General features: G+C 34.2%; 1 protein-coding gene and 1 pseudogene across 1 annotated transcript; both read right to left on the minus strand.

Moving 5' to 3' along the window:
• Positions 1–3,753: 3,753 nt before the first annotated feature.
• LOC120183707 lies at positions 3,754–13,375 on the minus strand (annotated as a pseudogene).
• Positions 13,376–20,132: 6,757 nt separating this feature from the next.
• Positions 20,133–20,908, minus strand: LOC120183712 (bifunctional 3-dehydroquinate dehydratase/shikimate dehydrogenase, chloroplastic-like). The gene is made up of 2 exons (XM_039188360.1): positions 20,601–20,908; positions 20,133–20,466 (listed from the first exon to the last, which is right to left on the minus strand). The coding sequence occupies exons 1-2, from the start codon at positions 20,793–20,795 to the stop codon at positions 20,332–20,334; spliced, it is 330 nt and encodes a 109-aa protein (XP_039044291.1). The 5' UTR covers positions 20,796–20,908; the 3' UTR covers positions 20,133–20,331.
• Between the last annotated feature and the right edge of the window lie 5,570 nt (positions 20,909–26,478).

The raw sequence follows: 26,478 nt of genomic DNA on the forward strand, positions 1-26,478 counted from the left end.
ATTCTTCAAACTTAAATTTGCAACACTGTGAATTTAATATTTGTTTTTTGGTTGAAGTAATGTAATTCATTCAAGTTTCAATTTGCAGAAAAAGAATAGTTTCTGAAACTTTAAATCGCAACACGAAAATGAAAATCGCAACACGAAAATGACTATCGCAATGCGAAATGAAAATCGCATTGCGATTCTCTCGTTGCGATAGTCAAATTCGCATTTCGATAGTCATTTTCGCGTTGCGATAGTCATTCTCGGTTTCAAATACTAAAATTGAAAGAAACTTGAATGGATTGCATTACTTCAACCAAAAGACAAAACAAAGACAAATACTAACTTCACAGGGTTAAAGACTAAACAGTTTAGCAGTATTGGCAGCAATCGAATGAATATAATAAGCAATCTAAGTGAAATGGTTAATCTATTATTGAAAACACCAGTAAACTTATCATCAATTTCAATATGAAAAACCTAATAATAATGCAAAAATTTCAAAATAAAAATAATTAAAAAATCTAACCCTCGGTGGTTGATTTGGTTGATTTTCCATTTCTGGCCATGAATGATTTCGCCGGATATGGAGACTGTTATCGTCGTGGGGACTGATTTCGTTGGAGATGGGGACTGATGTCACCTTAAAGAGTGAGAGATGGAGATGAGACTGAGTTGTGATTTAGGGTTTTAGGTTATGAGTTGCAATTACGGGATATAATGTGGACGGTTCAGTGTTCCGATATATTAATATATTCGTGTTTGGAATTTCAAAAAAAATACGCGTTAATACGAATGGCGCTATGTAAATCGCATTGCGATAGTCAGATTCGCATTGCGATTTACGTATTCGCATTACGATTTTACGTATTCGCATTGCAATTTACGTAATCGCATTGTGATTTTCCAAATTCACGTTGCGATTTATGTATTTGCATTGCGAATTAGGAAAATCGCAATGCGAATTTGGGAAATCGCAATGCGATAGTCAGAATCGCGTTGCGAATATGGAAACTGATTTGCGATACCGGAGATCGCGTTGCGAATTATCGATCGCATTGCGATTTTGTTGGTCATTTTGGCAAATCCAAAAAAAGTTGGTTAAAATCGTATATTAGAAGGCATTTTTGGTCACTGAGGTTATTTTCTAAAAAAAAAGGACCATTTGCAACTAACTTGGAAGGAAAACAGAAGAAAAACTCACAATTTCCACTTTTCAGAGAAGAATAAAAATCATAACTAATCTCCAAACTCTTAATTTAAAGTCTACATTTAAGTGTGTCTATAGGGTTAATCCATAGTCACATGGATCGCGGTACGTTTCGGTACAAGAACGTGGAACGAGATCACAATTCGCTAGGTCCCTAAAATTCGGTACGAGGGGGTAGACTCATTTTGGATCGCTCCGGTACGATGTACCATATAAATTGGTACGATGTACCAGTTTCTTAGATTGCTATTTTTTTACATCAAATTTTATAAGTAACTATAAATAGTAGGAATAAAATAGAAGAAATTAAAACTTCCTTAATAACTGAAATAACACATAAAAAATAGGGATTTAAACCGATATTTACCCTTTACCAGAAACACGGAAATGAGGAAGAGCCAAAACGATTGTGTTTTGCTTAATATGTATATATATATATATATGTAATCATATAAGCCAAAACATACTTATTTTCATTTTGTTTTATTTCTCAGTTTTGAGAGAGAGAGGGAGATACAACCGCGTCATCGACGGCCGCCACCGTACACAGGCATCGGAATTAAAAAAGAGATGTCACCCGAAGCGTTTCCTCACCCTTTTTTCAGACCCAATGTTAGTTTCACCTAAAAATGGGTCTATCAACGTAGATCTACGAAGAAAGCTTCAACTTTTTTCATCTCCGGCGATTTTGGAACGACCTGGAACGTATTCGTACCTAATCGTAATTTTGGAACGACCTGGAACGCGTTCGTACCGTGTTTTGGATTGCAACGTACAATACGTAGATCGTGGGCTATTGAGCGATTTATGTAACTATGGTTTAATCATAGAATTTTAACACTGTCTGCAACTAATCTCCAAACTCTTAATAAACACAAAATCTGAAATCTGAAGAATAAAAAGACCATTTGCAGTGGCAGAAAGTGGATAGTGTCGAAACAATTTTTTAAGGATTTTAAAAACACATTTTTTGACTTACCTCTTAATTAATTTTTAATTAAAAGGTAATGTGATTTTAAAAAATCTCTCGTTTCGAAAAATTTACGATTCCCTTTTTGAAAATAGAAAAACATATGGTTCGAAGAGTCGCCACCAATATTTGATTAGGGTGTGCTTGGGCACCCAAAAACATTTTGTCATTTAATTTTTTTAATTAAAATGAAAAATTTATAGTCTGCGTACCAGAAAAAATGAGTTCGGGAGTCGATTATGTGTGGGGAATGATTAGCACCCCACAACTCCCTAAATCGAAACCTAGTCGATTACATAATTATCTTTGCATTGAAATTCACAAATTCAAATTTAATTTAGCTTATAATTCCATAAAGCAACACTTTATGAATTTTAAAATGAAACCTAATAATATTTAATTATTTCCTATTGAGAAGAAACTGCCCCTCATACGTTGAGGCAATCAATTCTTACTGCAATAAAAAAAAGAAATATTATAGTTCCATCGTAATATTCAAATGCACCAAATTAAACAAATTAAATTAAAAAATTACCAATCCTTTTTAGAAAAAAAGGATATTCGATTATTTAAAGACGTCGAGATCAAACCTTATATAAGTTCTAATGATCTTTTCTCGAAGAATTTAAATAAACGAATATTTCTTTTTCTTTTGTTCCCAAATTTTAGGTGAATTTCAAATTTTAGTGTTTCACTTAACGTGATACACTTTCCGTTTAAAATCATCGGAAGCGTCTTTCTTATAAGTTAAGACAATCACCTCACAACGATTTTAAAATAAAAGAGTGTTACCCTTAATCCAATTATTTGATGTGGGTCGAGTTATGCTTGTGAAGGTATCATACATATCATGCAAAAATGATGCCATGTGATTCGTAAATAAATCATTTGCATACTCACACATATGTATACGTTTCAACATGCAAAACAAATATATACAACTAATTAAAGCAAGCAATTACCAAACAAGAGACTAAATTAAAAGAAATCTAAATTTAATGACTAAATCTAGAAGATAAAGCAGTCTAAATTAGGACAAAAATATTTGACATCTAAATCTAAATAATGACTAAATTCAAGTAAATGTAAAATTAAACATGTAAATTGGAAATAAACCAGTGACCTAAATATAAAAATATGTATAAGCTATAAGGACTAAAGAGAGAATAACGTAAGGACTAGTGATCAGAGTGTAAGAAAATGCCTAAATTAGAGTGACTAGAGCATGATTTTTCAAATTTAGTAAACCCAACATTTACTAACAATTACAAAATGTGACATTACAAAATCGAGGCATGACAATTAAATAGAACACAGAAAAAACACTACAGGTGGCTAAGATGCAAAAAGGAGCAAAAATATGAGGGACTGAAACGTAGTTTCAACAAAATTCTAAGAACAAATTATAAAAGGGGAATCCACACAATCAGGACAAAAAAATAAAATTCGGGATTATAATATAAGAACAAGACATAAATCAGAGGACTTAAAAGCAATTAATCCTAAATGAATTATATAAAATCCTAATTATCATTTACCTAAACCATTTTACCAGAATTCATCCTCCTTTCAGCCACTTCTCTCCACTCCATCACATGTCCATTGTCTTATTCATTGCAACTTCACCGGCGGCTAAACTCGGCTAGGTCTTCAATGTGGGTGACCATACAAGTCATAGGGTGCCCATAATGCATCGACCAGACACGACTTTTTGGAATCCATTCTTAGCCATGACTTACCGCTACCGAACCAATGTAAGAGGCTAACGAGACCGGGATGCAAGTCTCAACAACTTCCCCTCACATTGTCCGCACCCAAACCATGTTGGTTCCATCTATGCCCAATGTGTGCCACGTCGCCAGCAAAGACCAGCAAGAACGGCAACAAGGAACCCAGCTCGTAGATCCAGTCACCTTTCTGGATCTCCATCCACCTTTCGATCCGCTTAGTAAACCCGACACATCTCCATTTCGCCAGATCTATCACCATCACTCCCGTGTTAAAATAACATGGCTTCTTTCCCCTGAAAGTCCCTGAAAACCGATCGTCCGACCAGAAACTGTTTGTGAAATATTTTGTGAAGTTGGCATGGCAATACTCCGGTGCTCCGATTGTTCGTGAACCCAGATTGGTATTCCACAACTTAGAGATATTGTCAACGATGAAGAGATCAGAGACCAAATAAATCACTCTCCGTAGCACGGCTCTAGCAGATCGACCAAGTAATTCCTAGCGTAATTTAACGGTTGTTCAAGAGCTTGCCTAACCGAAGACGATATCAGGTTCCACACAATCTCGGGGTCGTAATTGTATGGGGTTTGGACACAGGTTGGGTCTTTGTAATGACCTATAAAATAATAAAATTATATTAATATTTAATAATTATAATAAAAAAAATAAAAATGATAAAAATCTCGGACAAAAATGTGTTTACAGTTGCTCCTCTTTATCCATTTTTATGTTAACAAGAATAGGACAAAGACAAATATACAATACATTTTTTTGTTTCATCGTGATGTTGTCTCAAGTGAGACTGGAAATGATCATTATCTCAAGAAAAAATGTTGAAAATCAAATTTGAAAAGAAAAACATATGCTCTGTTGCTATTCAGGGTAGATCATATCTGTAAACTTCGATTTATTTCACTATTCTTCAGGGAAGATTGAATCGAGCGTGATTTGTTTCGCTGCTCTTCAAGAATACCAAATCTGGAAGAACAAGAATCTGCTTCACTACTCTTTAGGGGAGATCAGATTCGAGAAAACTTTGATCCACTTCACTGCTCTTCAAGGAAGGTTGAATCAGAATCGATTTGCTTCACTGCTCTTCAGGAAGACCAAATCTGAAAGAAGACGGATCTGCTCCACTACTCTTTAGGGAGATCAGACTCGAGAAAACTTTGATCCACTTCACTTCTCTTCAGGGACGGTTGAATCAGAATTGATTTGTTTAACTGCTCTTTAGGAAGACCAAATCTGAAAGAAGAATAATCTGTTCCGCTAATCTTTAGGGGAGATCAGATTCGAGAATAATTTAATTCACTTTGCTGCTCTTCAGGGAGGATTGAATCAAATTTGATTTGTTTCACTTCTCTTCAGGAAGACCAACTCTAACAGAAGAAGAATACGCTCCACTACTCTTTAGGGGAGGTCAGACTCGAGAAAATTTTGATTCACTTCGTTGTTCTTTAGGGAAGATTGAATTGAACATGATTTGCTTCGTTGCTCTTTAGGAATACCAAATCTGAAAGGAGAAGAATCGGCTCTGCTACTCTTTAGGGGAGGTCAGACTCGAGAAAACTTTGATTCACTTCGCTGCTCTTCAAGAAAGATTGAATCAAATGTGATTTCCTTCCCTGTTATTCAAGAAAACCAAATCTGAAAGAAGAAGAATATGGTCCGTTACTCTTTAGGGGAGATCATACTCAAGAATAATTTGATTCACTTCGCTGCTCTTCAGGGAAAATTGAATCGAATTTGATTTACTTCGCTGCTTTTCAGGAAGACCAAATCTGACAGAAGAAGAATATGCTCCACTACTCTTTAAGGATGTCAGACTCGAGAAAATTTTGATTCACTTCGCTGCTCTTCAGGAAAGATTGAATGAATTTGATTTACTTCGCTGCTCTTCAGGAAGACCAAATCTGAAATAAGAAGAATATGCTCCGCTACTATTTAGGGGAGATCAGACTCGAGAATAATTTTCTTTCTGAATATGAACTTTCCACATTTGATTTGTCCCAATCTCACGTGTGCAGGTCTTTTTAATTGATTGATGCTCTTCTCTGTACCGGATAATCTTTTATTTCCTTCTATATCTGATGGTCTTGTAAAAGTAACATTTGTCAGTAACTAGCATGTCTGAGGGTTTACTTAATTGTTTAATTTCTCTTTCTTCATTCTCTGTTTTTTCTTATTTATTCTATTTTTTATTATTTTAAATGAGAAACTTTGAAAATAACTTTCTCATTTTTCAAAAATCACTTGAAAACATCCTGCCCAAAGGTCTTATAGATGACCTGAATGACTTATCATCTTGCTTGAAATACTGACAGATGACCCGAAGGATTTAATCATCATGCTAGAAAGGTTTATTGATGGCCCGAAGGACTTACCAATTTTGGAAATAGTGTACCGAGTAAGAAACTTTGGAAATCGTTTTATTGTTTAAAAAAAATCATTTTCTGAAAACATTAAATGAGAAACTTTGAAAATCACTTTCTCATTTTTTGAAAATCACGTGAAAACATCATGCCCTAAGGTTTTATAGATGGCCCGAATGACTTATCATCCTGCTCGAAAGACTAACAGATGACCCAAAAGATTTAATCATCATGCTCGAAAAACTTACTGATGGAATGAAAGACTTACTAAGTAAAAAACTTTCATTTTCAGAAAAGTTTAAATGAGAAACTTTGAAAATCGCTTTCCCATTTTTCAAATTCATGTGAAAAAATCCTACCCATAGGTCTTATAGATGGCCCGAAGGACTTATTTCTCACTCAAAAGACTTACAGATGACCCAAAAGATTTAATCATCATGCTCGAAAGACTTAGTGATGGCCCGAAGAACTAGTGATGGCCCGAAGGACTTACTAAGTAAGAAAATTTGGAAATTATTTTCTTACTTTTCAAAACTTTCAAGATGATGAAGAAGAAGAAGAAGAGATGGCCAAACTTTTCAAAAGATTCAAGATATTCATGACTTCTAATGAAGTGAATCATGAATCAAGCAAAAAGTGTGCTTCAATTTTCAAAGAACGAAGCATGTCAAGTATGATTGTCCCCTCCTAAAGAAGAAGGGATCAAGTAAAAAGAAGGCATTTTTGGCGGCTTGGATTGATGAATATGACTTCAATGAAAAAGATGAAGTATCCAACCTATACCTCATGGCCATCGAAGAAGATTCAATGGTATCTTCTAACTCAAATGAATTAAATTCATATTCTTTTGATGAGTTACAAGATTAATATAATGAGTAGTGTATTTGGAATTTGAGACCTTGAATTCCAAATATATAAAATTAATCTCAAAACTTAAAGTTGAAAATGATTTGATTTTAAAAGAAAAAGTTGATTTTGAAAAACAAAATGAAACTTTGAAAAATGATCTAAAGATTTCAAAAAATCAAAATGAATGAATTAGAAGAAGAAAATTTTGATTTGAAAGTTAACCTTGAAATCTTAACAAAAGAAAAATATATAATTTCTAAAAACAACTCATTATGTTTAAAAATGAGAAAATGCTCACATTGTCATTTTCTTGGTCATTTGGAACATACTTGTCCTTTAAAGAAAGGAAAACATTTTAAAATTAAACAAGTATGAGTTCCAAAATGAACAAAGGGAACTGAAACTAACGTTTAAGGATCCAAAGAAATTTGGATACCAAAATCCAAATAAATGTCTCTTGTAGGTGTCTGAGAGCAATGGTGACAAAGTGATGAAATTGGGATGCTCTAGCCACACTTGAAAAGGAATGGGTAACCTCTAAGCTGAACGATTTTGTTTTGATTAATTGGTTGCCTATTTATTGTATGCATGCACAAGTTTTGATTTTAAATGATTTTTTTTTGTTTTTCACCTCATGTATGTTGAAGAGTGTATTACGATGGACAATATAAAGTTTTAATGATTTTTCATAATTTTTAATTTATCATAATGATTTTTGGTCAAAATTGGTTTTAATGTTTTGTTTTTACAAATTTTGAAAAAATTTGGTCTTAATTTAAATGTTTATGCTAGTGCTTTATTTCAAATGATATCTATTTAATAATTGATGTCAAATTTTCAAATGCATAACATTTTTGGATAGTTTTATGTACATGCACTTAAATTCAACAATTGATATTGCATAAAGTTTATTAGGCTTGAATATATTAAATTTCATGTCTTATTAACATGTTTGTTCATTTTTTTTAAATTCAATGTCTTTTAAGTGTCACGCTTTTAAAGTCAAATTTTTTGTTTGGAATGTATTTATTGAGGGGGAAATTTGATTTTTCAAATGATTTTATGGTAAAATTTACCACTCACTCTCTATTGTTATTTTTGAACTTTAAAGTTAAATTATTTTTGATATAACAAAAATGGGAGAAATATGAGGTTTGAAAAATTCAATTTCTCAATGAAAAAGGGAAAGCTTTAACTTTTTCAAAAATATGTCTCTTTTTCATTAAATATTTTATTAAGGGAGAGTTTTGTTAAAAACAAATTTTCAAATATTTTGTTATATCAAAAAGGGGGAGATTATTGAACTATGTTTTATAATGTTTTGATATAACAATTTAAGGCAAACTGTTTTTGGACTTGAATTGAATTTGTTCAAAGTTTTCAAAAATAATTCAAAGTCCATTAAAATTGAATTTGAGCACAAAATTGTTTTTCAAAGTACGAAGTACCAATACTGTTATTACATTATCAATATTATATGAACAATAACGATATTGTTCTTACATTATCGATACTATATAAATTATACTGATATTGTTCATGTGGTATCGATACCAAAGGTAAGAGAGGTATCGATACCAAAGGTATCAGAAGTATCGATACTCTCAAGATAGTATCAATACTACCAACTTGCTCAAATTTCAGAATGCAAAATAGGTTTCGATACCCAAAGGGGTACGGTTACTACTTTACATAGTAGTATCGATACCATGATCATAGTATCGATATTGGTCAAGACCAACGACTAGTAACGTCTAATTTATTTAAATAATATAAAGGAAGTATTGATACTCATTAAAGCAACACTGATACTCCTTATCCTGGGCAGTTTTATTTTGCATAAAAATTATCCCCAACGACTCGAAATCACCCGCAACGACTAGAAACGACCACAAACACATTCCAACATATAAAAACAAGTTGAGGACACTTGAAGAAGGGTTAGAACACCTATCCAAGCAATATAACACAAGAGAATAACTTTTAATTCTTATTTTCCTTTCTCTTGTAAATATTTGTGTTTTGTGAGCTTAATTTTTCAAACACTTGGCTTTCTTATTTATATTTCTTTTCCTTTGGTAAAGGGGTTTTGGTTCTAGTTTAGCCAATAGAAGAACTAGGGAGTTGTAAAGGTTATCCCTTTATCATTGAAAACAAAGAACAAATTAGTGAATTTGTCAGAAAATCCTAAGTGAAGAGCTAAGGTAGTGGATGTAGACTTGATAGAGAAGTCGAACAACTATAAATCGCTATGCAATTTTCCTATCTTTTTCCTCCTTACTCCGTAAACTCTCAACAAAGTCAATTCACCCATTCTTAGGAATTTTTGGTTGTCAATTTAAGCTTCTTAAATCCCAACTGGTACTCATCAAACAAAGTGAACAGGAATGGAAACAGGATTTCCCTTGTTTGGTTTCCACCTCTTCACTTGAGTCTTGATTGCTCTCATTAGTGGACTTAAAGGTAATGTCTACCTCCTTATTTTTGTTTTTCTTTTCTTCATAATCTTCTTCATCATTTATCATCAACTCATGAGTGAGAAGAGAACCAATAAGCTCAATAAGAGTGAGAGTCTTTAGATTGTTAGCTTCGATGATCGTTGTCTTCTTCGATTTTCAAGACTTTGGAAGAGAGTATATTATCTCCCTCATAAGCTTCTCACTAGGGATCACTTATCCAAATTCCTTAAGACAGTTGACAATCACAAAAAATCTATTCGTCATAACTTTGATGATTTCATCCGGTTTCATCTTGAAATTCTTATAGCTATGGTTGAGAAGACAAATCTTGGTTTCCCTCACTTCATTTGTTCCTTCATGAGTGACTTAGAGCTTGTCTCATATCTCCTTGGTATTTGAGCAAGAGGAGACTTCCATATTCATATGTGCCTAATGCACAAAATAAAACGTGTATAGCATTTACATTTAGTTGGAACTTCTTCTTCTCTCCATCACTCCAATTATCCATCTCATAGGTTGGAATAAAGTATCTCTTCATGATTGAGTTTCTTCCGAAGCTATTTTTTTGTTTACCGCATCGATCCCCATAACTTTCAAACCACTTATCATTTCGGTTTCCCTAAGACTGGAGGTATCACTTTCCTTCCTGCATACCATTTTCAAAATTTTTGGTGAACATTATGTTTTAGGGGTACTGTCATGATTTGAAAGATTGATTGATGATACATATACCTTAACATAAATTTGGATTTGAGATGAACTCATTCTTTTAGTATAACAACTAAGCCTAACATGCAACAAGTCTCATTGTCTAACAGTATTCTTAGGTGTATGTATGCCAATAAAGAAACCTGCTCCGAGGAGCTACAAGTTGAAAGATTGTGGCACGAGGTCTAAAATAAGTGGTGTTACTGCCTGCTCAAAGGAATTCTTGCAGGTCAAGTTCGACCCAACACCCCAAGCTATAACTTCTATGGGGAAACACTTTTTATGACCTTCCATTCAGTTTTTAGTTTTGACAGTTTGCTAGATGTTTATACCAAGTTTCATAAGCAACAATTCTAAATTGTAATCATTTTGGGTCCTTTACATTCTAGTCTAAACTAGTCTAGTGTGAATGATTGCATGGAGGTCTCATACATTGGGTGTTTGTAAACAGAATTTTACTTTCAGTCTGTTGAAGATAAATGCACCATCTGGGGATGTACCAGACTTCTAAAATCTCTCGGTCCACATCATAGCATTAATGATTGGGGAATTATTCCTTCAATTAAGCAACTTGAATTTCACTCACATGTTATATATATTATGCATACACATTAGTATTCAAAAAACGTTGAGAATGTTAGCGTTTTGGTTATTTTTAACCCTATGAATGACAGACTGCAAAAGGAATATGATTTTTAAGAGGCGAGACTACTGCATTGGTCAGGGTTGCAGAATACTTCTGGAAGAAGACAAGATTTAATGGCTTGTTACTTTATATAAATCGTATAATAATATGTTTGATTGCATCGTCTGTATTATAGGGAAGCTGTATAGATGGGATGATATATGACTTGTTAAAAGGTAACCAGACTTTCTATAAGTTTTCCATTTGTTGTTATTGAATAACGAAGATGATTTTAACTCTTGCCAATATTTTGATTAATACTAGTAGGCAGAGATATATGTGTTACGGAATACGACTATCGAATAGTCAAAATCACAACTGATAATTTGAGAAAATAAAAATGAAGATAAAAGAGACAAAATTTATGTGGAAAACCCCTAAATAATATAGCATAAAAACCACGGGCAACGATAGAAATTTCACTATGAGAAAATAGGAATTACAACTTCTCTCGATCTACCAAGGAGAAAACAATGATAATTCTCTCTTGATAAAAAGAAGAAAACAACTCTCTAAATTCTCTAGTATTGGAAGAAAGCTAGAATGCTTTGGGATGATTTTGAAGCTAAATGAGCTAGGGTATTTATAGTTGAAACCTAAGGACTAATTTGTAAATACCCTAAAATTTAGTGACTAAATTGAATTATCCCATTTTATATTTTCAACAAAAGGGGCCATGCACCTTTCGGTGCATTAATTTAAGCACCTTTCGGTGCTAGTCAACAATCTCCCACTTGAAGATTTGATTGGAACAATCATATCTTCACACCATTCTTTCTATCTTGTACCTCCATGTTGTTTACGTCTGTGACAGGCCACAGGAGGATCGACACCAGGTAAATTTATCAGCGTTGATCATATTCGTCATGAAATATGCTATGTTGTCTTTGGTATGGATCTTCTGCATATCTACTTTCCCTTCTTCCACCTTTTCATGAATGAAATGATACTAAACTCGTATGTGCTTTGTCCTTGAATGAAATGCTGGATTTCTTGCTAGATGCAAGACGCTTTGACTGTCACAAAATAGAGAGACATACTCTTGATTGTGCCCAAGCTCCTCTAATAGCATCTTCAATCAAATTACTTCTTTACTGGCTTGTGTAGCTGCTACATATTCTACTTCTGTTGTTGACGTAGCCACAATTGACTGTAATTTTGAAACCCAGCTTACAGCTCCACCAGTAATTTTGAACACATATTTTGTAGTAGATTTGCTTTTATCCAAATCCCCTGCATAGTCAGAATCTACATACCCATTGATTAGTAAGTTTGATCCCCCGTAACATAATGCAATATTTGAGATCACTTTGATGTATCTCAGGATCCTCTTTACTGTATTCCAATGCTCTTTGCCTGGATTCGCCATGTATCGACTAACCACTCCCACTGCTTGTGCGATTCCGATGGTCGAGTTTCAACTGTCTTTTGACCACGAAAAGAATCTAATCGATTTCCGACCCCTTGGGATCCTGGGCTAAGGTAAAGGCTACGTGTAGTTGTTTCGTTCTCAGCCTTGCAAAATGGATTTAGTCGTCTGATCGCTTGGCGAGATTGGGCTCGTATTGGTCTGGTCTTGTGCATATCATAGCGAACATTAAACTTCCTACTGCCGATGCATACGGTACTCGAGACATCTTTATCCTCTTTTCTACACTACTAGGACTCATACTGGAGGATAATTTGAAGTTAATAAGAAGAGTGGTATAAATTGGCTTACAATCTTGCATGCTGAATCGTGACAAGATATTCTTCAAGTAATTCTTTTGTGAAAGCCAAATCTTCATATTACTTCTGTCTCAGTGAATTTGCATCCCTAGAATCTTGTTTGTTAATCCCAAGTCCTTTATTTTAAATTGCCTAGCCAGTTGTGCCTTCAATTCTTCAGTATGATCTTTGTTGGGTCCTGTAACCAATATGACATGCACATACAACAACAATATAACAAAATCGTTTATCACCAGACCTCTTGAAATAAGCACAATGGTCTGCATTAAGTCTGTTGTATCCAAGGCACAAGGAATCAAATCTCTTATACTAACACCTAGGCGCCTGCTTTAGACCGTATAGAGATTTGTTCAACCTGCAAACCAAGTTCTTCTTTTCTTTTTCTTCAAAACCTTTAGGCTGGAGCATATAAATCTCTTCTTCAAGATTTCCATGAAGAAAAGCTATTTTAACATCTAGCTGCTCTAGGTGTAAATTCAATGTAGCACACATTGCCAAGACTACTCAAATTGTTATTAGTCGAACCACATGAGAAGATTTTATTAAAATCAATACCTTCTTTTTGAGCATATCCTTTGACCACCAGTCTTGCAAAATACCTCTCCACTTGATTATCACCAGTTTGCTTGATTTTGAAGACCCATTTGTTACCAATTGACTTCCTTGTATGACTTCCATTCAGTTTTTAGTTTTGACAGTTTGCCAGATGTTTATACCAAGTTTCATAAGCAATAATTCTAAATTGTAATCATTTTGGGTCCTTTACATTCTAGTCTAATCTAGTCTAGTGTGAATGATTGTATAGAGGTCTCATTCATTGGGTGTTTGTAAACAGAATTTTACTTTTAGTCTGTTAAAGATAAATGCGCCATCTGGGGATGTACCAGACTTCCAAAATCTCTCGGTCCATATCATAGCATTAATGATTGGGGAATTATTCCTTCAATTGAGCAACTTGAATTTCACTCACATGTCATATATATTATGCACACAAATTAGTATTCAAAAACTTTGAGAATGTTAGCGTTTTGGTTATTTTTAACCCCATGAATGACAGACTGCAAAAGGAATATGATTTTTGAGAGGCGAGACTGCTGTATTGGTCAGGGTTGCAGAATACTTCTGGAAGAAGACAAGATTTAGTGGCTTGTTACTTTATATAAATCGTAGAATAATCTGTTTGATTGCATCATCTGTATTATAGGGAAGCTGTATAGATGAGATGATATAAGACTTGTTAAAAGGTAACCAGACTTTCTATAAGTTTTTCATTTGTTGTTATTGAATAACGAAGATGATTTTAACTCTTGCCAATATTTTGATTAGTACTAGTAGGCAAAGATATATGTGATCGAATAGTCAAAATCACAACTGATAATTTGAGAAAATAAAAATGAAGATAAAAGAGACACAAAATTTACGTGGAAAACCCCTAAATAATATAGCATAAAAACCAACGGTAGAAGAATTTCACTATGAGAAAATAGAATTACAACTTCTCTCGATCTATCAAGGAGAAAACAATGATAATTCTCTCTTGATAAAAAGAAGAAAACAACTCTCTAAATTCTCTAGTATTGGAAGAAAGCTAGAATGCTTTGGGATGATTTTGAAGCTAAATGAGCTAGGGTATTTATAGTTGAAACTTAAGGACTAATTTGTAAATACCCTAAAATTTAGTGACTAAATTGAATTATCCCATTTTATATTTTCAACAAAAGGGGACATGCATCTTTCGGTGCATTAATTTAGGCACATTTCGGTGCTAGTCAACAATCTCCCACTTGAAGATTTGATTGGAACAATCATATCTTCACACCATTCTTTCTATCTTGTACCTCCATGTTGTTTACGTCTCTGACAGGCCACAGGAGGATCGACACCAGGTGAATTTATCAGCGTTGATCATATTCGTCATGAAATCTGCTATGTTGTCTTTGGTATGGAATTCTGCATATCTATTGTCTTTTCTTCCACCTTTTCATGAATGAAATAGTACTAAACTCGTATGTGCTTTGTCCTTAAATGAAATGTTAGATTTCTTGCTAGATGCAAGACGCTTTGACTATCACAAAAGAGAGAGACATACTCTTGATTGTGCCCAAGCTCCTCTAATGGCATCTTCAACCAAATTGCTTCTTTACTGGCTTGTGTAGCTGCTACATATTCTACTTCTGTTGTTGACGTAGCCACAATTGACTGTAATTTTAAAACCTAGCTTACAGCTCCACCATCAATTTTGAACACATATTTTGTAGTAGATTTGCTTTTATCCAAATCCCCTGCATAGTCAGAATCTACATACCCATTGATTAGTAAGTTTGATCCTCCGTAACATAATGCAATATTTGAGGTCACTTTGATGTATCTCAGGATCCTCTTTACTGTATTCCAATGCTCTTTGCCTGGATTCGCCATGTATCGACTAACCACTCCCACTGCTTGTGCAATGTCTGGTCTTGTGCATATCATAGCGAACATTAAACTTCCCACTGCCGATGCATACAGTACTCGAGACATCTTTATCCTCTTTTCTTCACTACTAGGACTCATACTGGAGGATAATTTGAAGTTAATAAGAAGAGGGGTATAAATTGGCTTACAATCTTGCATGCTGAATCGTGACAAGATCTTCTTCAAATAATTCTTTTGTGAAGGACAAATCTTCCTATTACTTCTGTCTCGGTGAATTTGCATCCATAGAATCTTGTTTGTTGATCCCAAGTCCTTCATTTCAAATTGCCTAGCCAGTTGTGCCTTCAATTCTTCAATATGATCTTTGTTGGGTCCTGTAACCAATATGACATCCACATACAACAAAAATATAACAAAATCGTTTATCACCAGACCTCTTGAAATAAGCACAAGGGTCTGCATTAAGTTTGTTGTATCCAAGGCACATAATGAAGGAATCAAATCTCTTATACTAACACCTAGGCGCCTGCTTTAGATCGTATAGAGATTTGTTCAACCTGCAAACCAAGTTCTTTTATTTTTCTTCAAAACCTTCAGGCTGGAGCATATAAATCTCTTCTTCAAGATTTCCATGAAGAAAAGTTGTTTTAATATCTAGCTGCTCTAGATGTAAATTCAATGTAGCACACATTGCCAACACTACTCGAACTATTGTTAGTCGAACTACATGAGAAGATTTCATTGAAATCAATACCTTCTTTTTGAGCATATCCTTTGACCACCAGTCTTGCACAATACCTCTCCACTTGATCATCACCATTTTGCTTGATCATCAATACCTTTTTTTAGTTTTAGGTTTTGGGTTTTTAGTTTAGGGTTTAAGGTTTAGTGTTTTTAGTTTTAGGGTTTAAGGGTTAAAGTTTAGTGTTTTTAGTTTTGTGTTTAAGGTGTTTGATTTAGGGTTTTGGTTTTTGGTTGGGAATGACCATGACCTAAATGGGGTGCAAGGGATTGAATTCAATAAAGCACTTCATTTTGTACGAGATTTTAGTGGAGATGAGATATTTGATAAGTATGATTTTACTTGTAAACTTGTCGTGATATGTGCTTTTTGTAGTTGTAAATGTTAGTGATATTATTCCCAGAACCGTTGGACATGATGTTTGCGCAGATTATATGAAATAGGTATAGGTAATGTATTGCTCTTTCAAGGTGAAATTGAATGTGCCAATGATTTTATACCTGGTTCAGATGAGAGCTCACCAAAGCCACAACAGTCTCTTTTCACCTTCTGCAGACACCCAGACAGCAAAAAGACTCCTTTTAAATCTTCTTGTGAGTATTACCTGATTTTCTATTTTGTTATAATTGTTACTACCTCATTTCACATATATTTAAAACTGATATATTATTTTTCGTTGATGGACTTAATACATTGTTTGATGATAAGGTCGTCAACGGTTGGTTTTGATGGTTATTGTTGACATGAATATGTAAATTTATATAAAATAAGTGTTTCAATCCTAAAAATAAAAAATCCTAAAATAAGTATAGTTTTTAATAAAATAACATAATTTAATTATATTCCTATTAAATTTTAAACTAGATAGTAAGAAAGTGTTAATTATGGATATATCGTTAGATTTTTATATTTTTATTTAACAAGGATGATTTAATTAGTGTCGTGCATCGGTGTGTCGCATTAATGGTATGTTTCAGTATGCGATGTGCATTGTAGAATTTTCCATTCTACTATATTGAAATTCCTATCTTAGAAAGATGGGGAGAGACAAAGCTGTTGGTCCAGATCAAATTCCTATCACTGTGTGGTTGACCCTAGGAGAATAGGGAGTTAAGTGGTTGACCAACAACATCTTTAATATTATTTTAGAGACTGCCAAGATGCCAGAGGAGTGGAGAGAGTCTACGGTGATACTAATCTATAAGAATAAAAGAGATCCCCAACGTTGTGGCAACTACAGAGGTATTAAACTACTCAGCCATACCATGAAGCTATGGGAAAGGGTAATAGAGGCTAGGTTGAGACAGGTTACTAGGGTTTTAGAAAACCAATTTGCTTTATGCCAGGCAGGTCTACTACGGAGGCGATTCATCTACTTCGACGGCTTATGGAGAAATATAGGGAAAAAATAGTGATCTTCACATGGCGTTCATTGACCTTGAGAATACGTATGATAGCTTTCCCCGCGATACGATCTGGAAGACCTTGGAAACGAGACGGATCCCAACTGCTTATATCCGGGCGATTCGTGATATGTACTGTAGATCTACTACTACCATCAGGATTACAGTTGGCGACACCAAGGCATTCCCAGTGGAAATCAGACTCCACCAGGGGTCGGCTCTTAGCCCTTACATCTTCGTCTTGATTATGGACGACATCTATTGTGCGACACCAGACGGTGTTCCATGGTGTATGCTTTTCGCTGACGACATTGTCCTAATTGCTGAAACAAAAACTGAGCTGAATAGTAGACTTGCTACCTGGAAGACTGCTATGAAAGAAAAAGGTCTAAGGATCAATATTGAAAAGATAAATTATGTATGTTCAAACTTCAGTGGAAACCAAAACGATGAGATGTAGAAGTATGCATAGAAGGACACATTATCCCCTCAATGATGTTTCAAGTACCTAGGGTCTATGATACATAAAGATGGGGTGTAGATGAAGACGTTACACACTGTATAAAGGCGGGATGACTAAAGTGGAGGGCTGCTACTGGAGTTTTGTGTGACAAGAATGTGCCTCTAAAACTAAAGGGAAAATTTTATAGAATGGCAATAAGACCAGCGCTACTGTATGGATCAGAATGTTGGGCAATCAAGAAGGATCACGTAAGGAGGATGGAGGCCGCAGAAATGAGAATGCTTCGCGATGGACATGTGGTAGGATCTGTGGGACATGACACCTAACTCTGCTATTAGGATGTACTTGGGGGTGGTGCTTGTATCCGAAAAATTGAGGGAGGGAAGACTACGGTGGTTTGGACATTTCCTTAGGCGACAACCGTCGGATGCGTTCAGGAGGGTAGAGTTGATTACAGTCGACGGTGTCAGAAGGAGAGGACGACCAAGACGGAAGTGGGAAGACTACTTGAAATCTGATTTGAAGGAATTAGCCCTTACCGAGGACATGACCTCTGATAGGAAAGTATGGAGACTTAAGACCAGGGTAGTCGAGTAGTGCGGTTCACAGCCATAGGGTGTAACATCTCTGTCTTCTTTTTAATGTCTTTGTAGTACTTTCCATGACTTTTACTTTATACATGTTTCTGTCATTGAAATGTATGAAGGCTTAGAACTAGGGTATCGGAGTAGTGTTGCCTTAGTTTAAGAATTAACTCATTTGAATTTATTCCTTCTCGTAGCTTGCTATTATTGACTTTTGTGTATCATTTCTATTCATGTTTCCTCTTTTTAAATTTAGCTGGGTCTTACATTTTCAATCTATATGCAGAGATTTCTATGTAGGGAATTATTAGGGATTTTTAATAAAATGTAAAATTTATTAGGATTAATATTAGAACCTCAATTTTAGGTTTAGTCTCTCAAAAGATAGGTTCAATAATTTGTTTGATTGATTGTGTCATATTGGTTTTAAAATAAGTCAATCCTAGTTTATTAGAAATTTACGATATAACCCCCATTTTTGTCCAGGAGGAAATTGTTGTGAATTACCTAAATAAATTAATATCATCATTTTAACATTAATATTTATCAAACATTGTAATTACTTTTTGCACTTAATTTTAATAAAAATATCAAACAAATTTTGAAAATTAGATTCAAAACTCATATTTAGGTGTTCATTTTTATAAAATTTAGAAGGAAATGAGAAAATATAATAAAAGAGCAAGCATGTTCAATCGATTGAGAAAGTTATTTATCTTTATTCTCTCATATTTTCTCAGATCATAAATTATATATCCACCAAGAGTATTTTCCCTCTAGAGTCTCTCTTTCTCTTTTCTCTAAGTAGAATTAAAATTAGATTTATAATTTATAAAAAAAGATAGTGTCAAATTATTCTATTATATTTCTCTATATATGTTGCAGATTTATTATCTATATTCCTTGTAATTTTAACTCCTTTATTTTAAAAGTAAAGTTTCAATTTAATTTGTTTACAGCCCCTTGACTGTTTGCACCAAATGCCAATGCTCTTCCAGCACCTCCTTGCAGCTTCGCAATCGGTATTATAACCGATCAGCTTCCCATCACAAGGCCTCCGTATAATATTATTGACAACAACTATAGACTGCTGATGCGTGTAAAGAAAACTTCATTACATCGTTAAATGTCTCTTGCATATGCATGAAACAATAAAACAAATTATGAAACTGAAACATCACAGAAATATATAAAAGAGAAGTTGTAGAATCGCCTGTATAAGAAACAATGATATGCATCTATATATACTGTTTTGAGCATTATACTCCTTTAGTTCTGGTTTCCCATCACAAAATGTGCTCTCTGATGATGCAATGTCGGGTGGTAAAATATGAGTTTTAGATCAGAGATAGATGAACATTCACTTCAAAACTAAAATGCACTTTCGACCAATTTTGCAAGAAAATGTTGCATAATACGCATAATTGAAAACCTGCATCTGTATGTGTAATGTTCTTTTTTACCTTTTCCCGCTGATGAAAAATTAGATCTTGAACTTATAAATTATGAAAAATACATCAAAAATGGAATATGGCACAAAAATAAAGGGGCTTTTAACAAATAAACGGGAAATTATAATCTCTAAATTGTATGATCATAGTCAACCTCTGCAAGTGGATGAACTTCATCACAGAACTCAACAACAGGTTCCTTGTATGGAAACCCGACATTGCATTTCATGGAAATGACAAAAAGACGAAGTTACATTTCGGAGAATAAACACTGACTAACATGTGATTGAATGGCTAAAAAGAAACTAACCTGATGTGATATACCAAAGATAAAATTCTATCACCTACGAGAATGAAGTTGAATGACATACCTAAAACCGGTAAAATCAGTACTGGAATAGGTGCTGAAAAGCTCCTTGAGATTATCAACAAATAATGGGACATAAACTCCATTGAAGTTCTCATGTCTGAGGGTAGGATTATGCAGTCAAGGGCCTTTGCTATGGCTAACAGGTTTAGAAAAAAAGTCCAAAAACTTTAGCTTCTGAATTCACACAGTCAAGATCATAAGTGTGGTTAACACTGTAAATAAGGGATGCCGGGGATTGAATATCCATAGATGGACCCATAGGCTAAAAAGCCACCAAATTTTGGGCACAACAGTTGGCTTATGTGACCCCTTTCCTCTACAGAGTATGCAATTACTGAAACCTGCAGGTAAATAGAATTTAACACTGTTATACCTCTGAACATGTTCGAAGGGAAAGGCCACAAAATTAGCGACAATCCATATAGCTGCTCCAAACATGTTCAAAGCAAAAGACCATAGAGTTTGAATTTCTTACTTGGCAGTGATAAAGCAGATGAAAAATCCTTGCTATCTCGGTAATATCAGTTACATTCACAACTGCTTTGAAAATATAGGCTCCCGTAGCTCTCAGGGTGGAAACAAGATTGCTTAACTCTTCTTCCGAAGGGGTCATACCGGTAACATGACATGAAACAATAAATTTTGTAGCACTCTGATTCTTATACTTCATTTTCAGTTCCCTGATAAGATCAGAAGCAACCCGGACAATCACATGATATGCAAGTCAGATAAAAAGTGAAAAGAACATTGAAGGAAACAAGGTGGTTGATTAAAATCCCCTATGACGTAACGTGACACTTATTTTTTTCTTAAAGTACTCAAGTTTGATTTTTGTGTTCTACACTAATTTTGACACGAGAATGTGAGTCTCATTTCGATTCCAAGTTGCATAGCCTCCGACACTTAATTAGATGTTCATGAAACATAATGTTATTTAAGCTAGAAAGATAAAGGCTTATACCACAAATAAGTATCTGTTATACCAGAATGTTATTTAACTATGGGAAATTGCAACACAAGATACAACTAAATAACTAAGGCATTATTGAGAAGCATAGAAGCTACTGAAATAAGAGAACCAAACTATTATATTGAACATACGTAATCACAAGTGTCTTACCCGTTTGAAGCTAAATTAGGACAGTGTGTACACATGGGATCAATGCTGAAATCTTCACTGCACTACATGTATTTTACCAACAGATTGAAGATAAGCTCTAATCAATCTTTGAGGGTCAGGAACTCTAGATTTCTCATCAAAAGCATCGCCATTCATATTATCTCCTCGATAACTCGGTAACTTAACTCCGTCTTTAATCTCAAATGGGTCTGACCTTGGCTTTCCAAATTGCCCTGCCATCCTACCTACCTGCAAAAAAATCAAAGAGAACAGGAAAGAAGAGTATCTTCCCAGATTGAAGACAGAAGAATGAATTCAACTGATCTGCATCATTGTTATTGTCATCCTCTTTCAATTTCCTCTTTTCGCCAGACACGTTCTTACTAGGCTTATTAATTTTGGTTTCTTCAGACCTTGCAAACAGATAAACTCATTTTTTTACATAATAAAAGATCTTATAACTGGACTCTGCAAATATCCAAACGGATCGAAAACTCTCTGACACTCTAAGTGTATCCAAATACTTCAAATAACTCACTGCATCATACTTACCCAAATCAATATTGGAAAAGTTTAGGGGGGAAAAAGAAGAAAAATGCTCACCCCAAGAAGGATTTGAGTCAATGCAGTACTCTAGGCCTTGAAGTTGGTCCATTAGTGGGTGGTTTATTTCTTCAGGTTTTGGTTCTGCCATACCTTAAAATTTCCTACTTTTTGGCTTTTTTGCCTTTGAAACTCTAGTAGGTGAAAATTTCACTCAAAACCAGAACTTTATGTTAAATGTTCAAATGGGCATTCACAAAATAAATAAAAGAATCGATCTTTAAGCTCAAACCAGAGTAAAAACAGCAGAAAATCCACTCAAGATCAAAGCTTTAGATTGAATGTCAACAAAAAAAGAAGGGAAAAATAGGAACTTTGCTGCTCACCAAAGGCTTTTCCACTCTCTACTTTACTTGCTGCAGAGAGAGTTTGAGTTTTGTTTTTTTAACCCCATTTTTTCACAGCTTTTGATTTATATATATATATATATAGAAAAAGTTTCCGTTAACTTTATCCTGTATTCCGAAATTACCCCTAAAACAACATGCCAAAAGCACACAAATGTTATCGTTGAATGAACTGAAAGAACACAAAAGAAAAGACTTCATAGTTTTTCAAGAGTTAAGAAGCAATCGATAAGATAATCAAACAGTAAAGAAACTAAAAAGTAAAAAAAGACAAAACCTTGAACTGAATATATTTTCACAACGAAACTCAAGTCATCACTCTTCAATTTGCCAACATAGTTCCAGACATGAGCATGGAGATGCGACTGTCCAAGGAATATCTAATTACATGAAAAACTTAAGCAAAATTCGGACATAACTTAAGCAAAATCCAAAATACAGACTCAAGATAAGAGACGATGGGGGAAACAGCAATTGAGATTAAAAGGAAATGGAAACCGAAGGCTGAATTTAAGTACCTCAATAAACATGGCGAATTCAACAACATAACTAAATACCCAAAACATAAAACAAAAACCCAATCAAAATTCGAGGGGAAAATTGGAAGCAAACCTTGTAGCTCCACAGGCTATCACTGGAAGCAACAGAATGCCAAGCACGTGAAACAAGGAGAGATAGTGCCATGCTGCGTGCGTCAAGATTTCTTAATATCATCACCATTATGTCCCGACCGTAAATCTCCAGTGGATGCCATGCTTAAGCAATTGAAATTGAAAGAATATAAGGCTGGGAAATGTAAAAATGAAGTTGGCTCACCCTGCGATGAGAATGCTGACATACCGAGATTGATTCAATGAAAGTCCCAAGCGCAGTGAGACTTTGTATCGGCGAACCGAGCGAAAAGCTCTCTTATCCAATCCAAGCGAGTGGCACAGACAGAGTTTAGTTGCCACAAAGCTTATGGTCATCGTACCATCGATGAAGAGAAGAGAGGCGAGCAGCAAACTCACAGTGAAAGCTTTACCTTGATCTTAACGAAACTGCTATAGTGATAACTCGAGGTAGTTATATTGAAGCACAACTATAATCACTACTTCCTTTGAAACTCATCCTGGCTCCCGTTTCATCCTCATCATTCTGCAATAATCACAATAACAATTGTAAAAGCAGTTTCATATAACCATCACCCCGAAATCATCTCAGATTGCTATGGTCTCACCAGATGAATACGTGTCATCGGTACGTTCCCATCACTTCTCTTTCCCTGTTTCAAACACTCTTAAAATTTTGAAGACAAAAACCGATCAGAAATGACATATGATGTAAACTATTATGGTACATGAACATAATTTTCCCTTGAATATGCATGTGACAATGCTCCGGGAAGGCAGTTATACCTGGAAAATCCGACTTGCTTGAGAATAACTTCTTCCGCGATTTTGCAGTCCAGTCGAGTAGCTGAAAGAATCCACCTACATAACCTCCTCTATTCGTTGAACCTTCTTTGTTGACACCCATCGTACTAAGGCAAAACCCCGAGAACTCGACTTATAGGAGAAATACAAACCGAAGTCCACCGATCAAATTCGCCTGTAGTTGTTAAACACAATGAACTGTTCAGTTACCATGTATTGAATTTATAACACAATCAGACACTACAATATAAGCTCCTACAAGATTCTAAACCACTGTAAGATGTTTAAAATACTTGAATTTGTGAGATAATTCCTTTTTCTATAAACTCCACTATTCGAAAGTCGAGAACATATTCGATTAAACAAATAAAAGATCCGATGTGCATTAGTAATTCGACTTCAAGATGTCCAAAATATGCATCAAGTTTAACACCGAGAAATGATGTATACCAGTCTTCATTTCACATCACTTGAAGACACGATGCAGAAATTCAAACAACCAAAATTTGTCGAAACAAACTTGAAAACCGAAGAACATTAAATGAAAACACAAACCATCTCTAAATCCTTGATTCCACACATTCCGGGTACAATATCAAAACTATGCTGATTAAAACCTACATTCCACACATTCTAGCATTAATCATTTAAGTTTCTACAGTAATGGGGGGATTAAAACATGTAAGATTAATTGCATTCACTCATTTCACTATAATAATTACCTCAGATCCTAAAGTCAGTAAATCAAACGATATATTTCCTGTATAATGAACTAAGCAATTAAATTTCATTGAAGCTGCATGAAGAACACTACAATCAAAATTCTTAAAGTCATACCCCCTTTCCCGAATTTTCTCAGCTACCAAACACACCCAATGTAAACAATTCAAAAAATGATAAGAAAAAAGCATCATAAAATCAACAAAACACCCCATAAACAAAAACCCAAATCTTTAACCGAACCAAAAACACTTACATTGAAACCAATGAATAAGATCAGCTTAACTGAAGCTGAAATTTTCTGGGTTCAACTTGTATATACTTTGAAGCTGAAAGTTGAGATTTATTGAGAAAAACAAAAGTGGAAAGGCTCATCCTTTGAATTTGAGAAAGGGAGAGAGAGAGAGAGAGAGTATTTGTAGTTCAAGAGTAAAGATGGGATTTCGATTTTTAAAATAAAAAAATATTATTAAAAGGAGGTAAATTTAAAAAGCTTATAACGTCTCTTTGGATTTCAAATTCCAAACGGAGACCTACGAGTGGTTCTTCTTGCGTTTTTGTTAAAGTTACACCTCTCTTTCAATTAGTTTGTGAACCACTTGATGTCTGGTGTACACGTGTTGAAGAAAAACCTCTTTCCAAAGTTGAAGTGTAACATGATAAATTAAGTGCCATTTATCCAAAGTCAAATTACAAGTAGCAATATATATATTACACTAAATTAGAACTACCAATTTTAAAAACACAATACAATTATATGCTATGAATATAAATTAAAAATAATAATTAAGATGCGGCTGTATGGATTTAAAATTTATATAAGATACAAACTATTAATTAATAAAAATAATTTAAATATCAAATATTTAAAAATAGAATGAGAATATTCAAAGTGTATGTACTTCAAAATCTTGATTCTAAATATTAAAGATGGAATAATACGAACGGAGTTTCTCTTCAATACGAAGATTCATGATCTTTTCAGAATATAATAAAAGTGGAAAATAGAAAATTTTAAAAAAATACAATAATAAAGTTATTTTTAATATTTGTTTAAATTGTTATTTTGATCATTATTCTTTTATTTCGGAGCATTTTAGTCAAATATTCTATTTTTTTGTCAAAATAACCTTTGTTGGATGGAACCGTTAATTGACTAACGATCAACACATATTACTAACATGACATTTTTACATGTGTTTAATTAATAAAATAACACATGTTACATCATCATTTTGAATTATGTGATATATGTCACATCATCATTTTAAATTATGTGATACATGTCAGATCATCATTTTAAATTATGTGATAGATGTCACATCATCATTTTTTATAATATAACGTGACATGTTACATGTTACATGTTATCAATTAAACAAATATGAAAATGCCAATCAACATGTATTGTTTTAAAAAATTAGTTAACCCTTATTCCCATATGTAATGGATAAGGGGGAGGTAGGATAGTAGACTGCCCCAAACACTAGGTTGAGAGCAACTTCCGTGAGAGACCTCTGAATTATGAATTGCCCACCATAGGACTCGATCCCATGACCAAAAATTAAAATGTTTATGTACTAAAATGTTCTCAAAGAAAAGAATAAGGGTCAAAGTGACCATTTAAACAAACATTAAGAGCTAATTCTATCATTATATATTTTTTTTAAATCCAAACCTAAACCCTATATCCTAAGGTTTCTAGGATTTGTAGTATTTATAGGGTTTTTAGGATTGGTAGGTTTATAGAGTTTGTTAGATTTGTAGGGTATGTAGGATTTGTAGGGTTTGTAGGGTTTTTAGGGTTTATAGGATTTCTAGGGTTCGTAGGATTTGTAGGGTTTCTAGGGTTTCTAGGATTTTCTAAGGTTTGTAGGGTTTGTAAGGTTTTTAGGGTTTAAAGTATATTTATTTGTTAAAAAGATAGCTAGAATAGATTCTGACCTTAATTTTCTAATTACAGTTATCAGGGTCATCAAACTAAGGTTAATATGACAGCCTTCCCCGAGCCTTACACCATCAGCATTTATTTGTGAAGCTATTTCACTTCCAGCTAGATCTACAAAGTTCTGCAAGTTTGGTCCCAACATATTGTCATCAGGACAACAATCCATACATCTTTTTATTATATTTATATAAGACTTGTCC

The sequence above is a fragment of the Hibiscus syriacus genome, unplaced genomic scaffold (assembly GCF_006381635.1).
Source record: "Hibiscus syriacus cultivar Baekdansim isolate YM2019G1 unplaced genomic scaffold, ASM638163v2 tig00112801_pilon, whole genome shotgun sequence".
Lineage (NCBI taxonomy): Eukaryota > Viridiplantae > Streptophyta > Magnoliopsida > Malvales > Malvaceae > Hibiscus > Hibiscus syriacus.

Coding starts and splice junctions, on each gene's coding strand:
- LOC120183712 (XM_039188360.1), bottom strand. CDS start 20,795: ATGAAGTATAAGAATCAGAGTGCTACAAAATTTATTGTTTCATGTCAT. Junction 20,467..20,600: donor ATCTGCTTTATCACTGCCAA/GTAAGAAATTCA, acceptor ATTTACCTGCAG/GTTTCAGTAATTGCATACTC.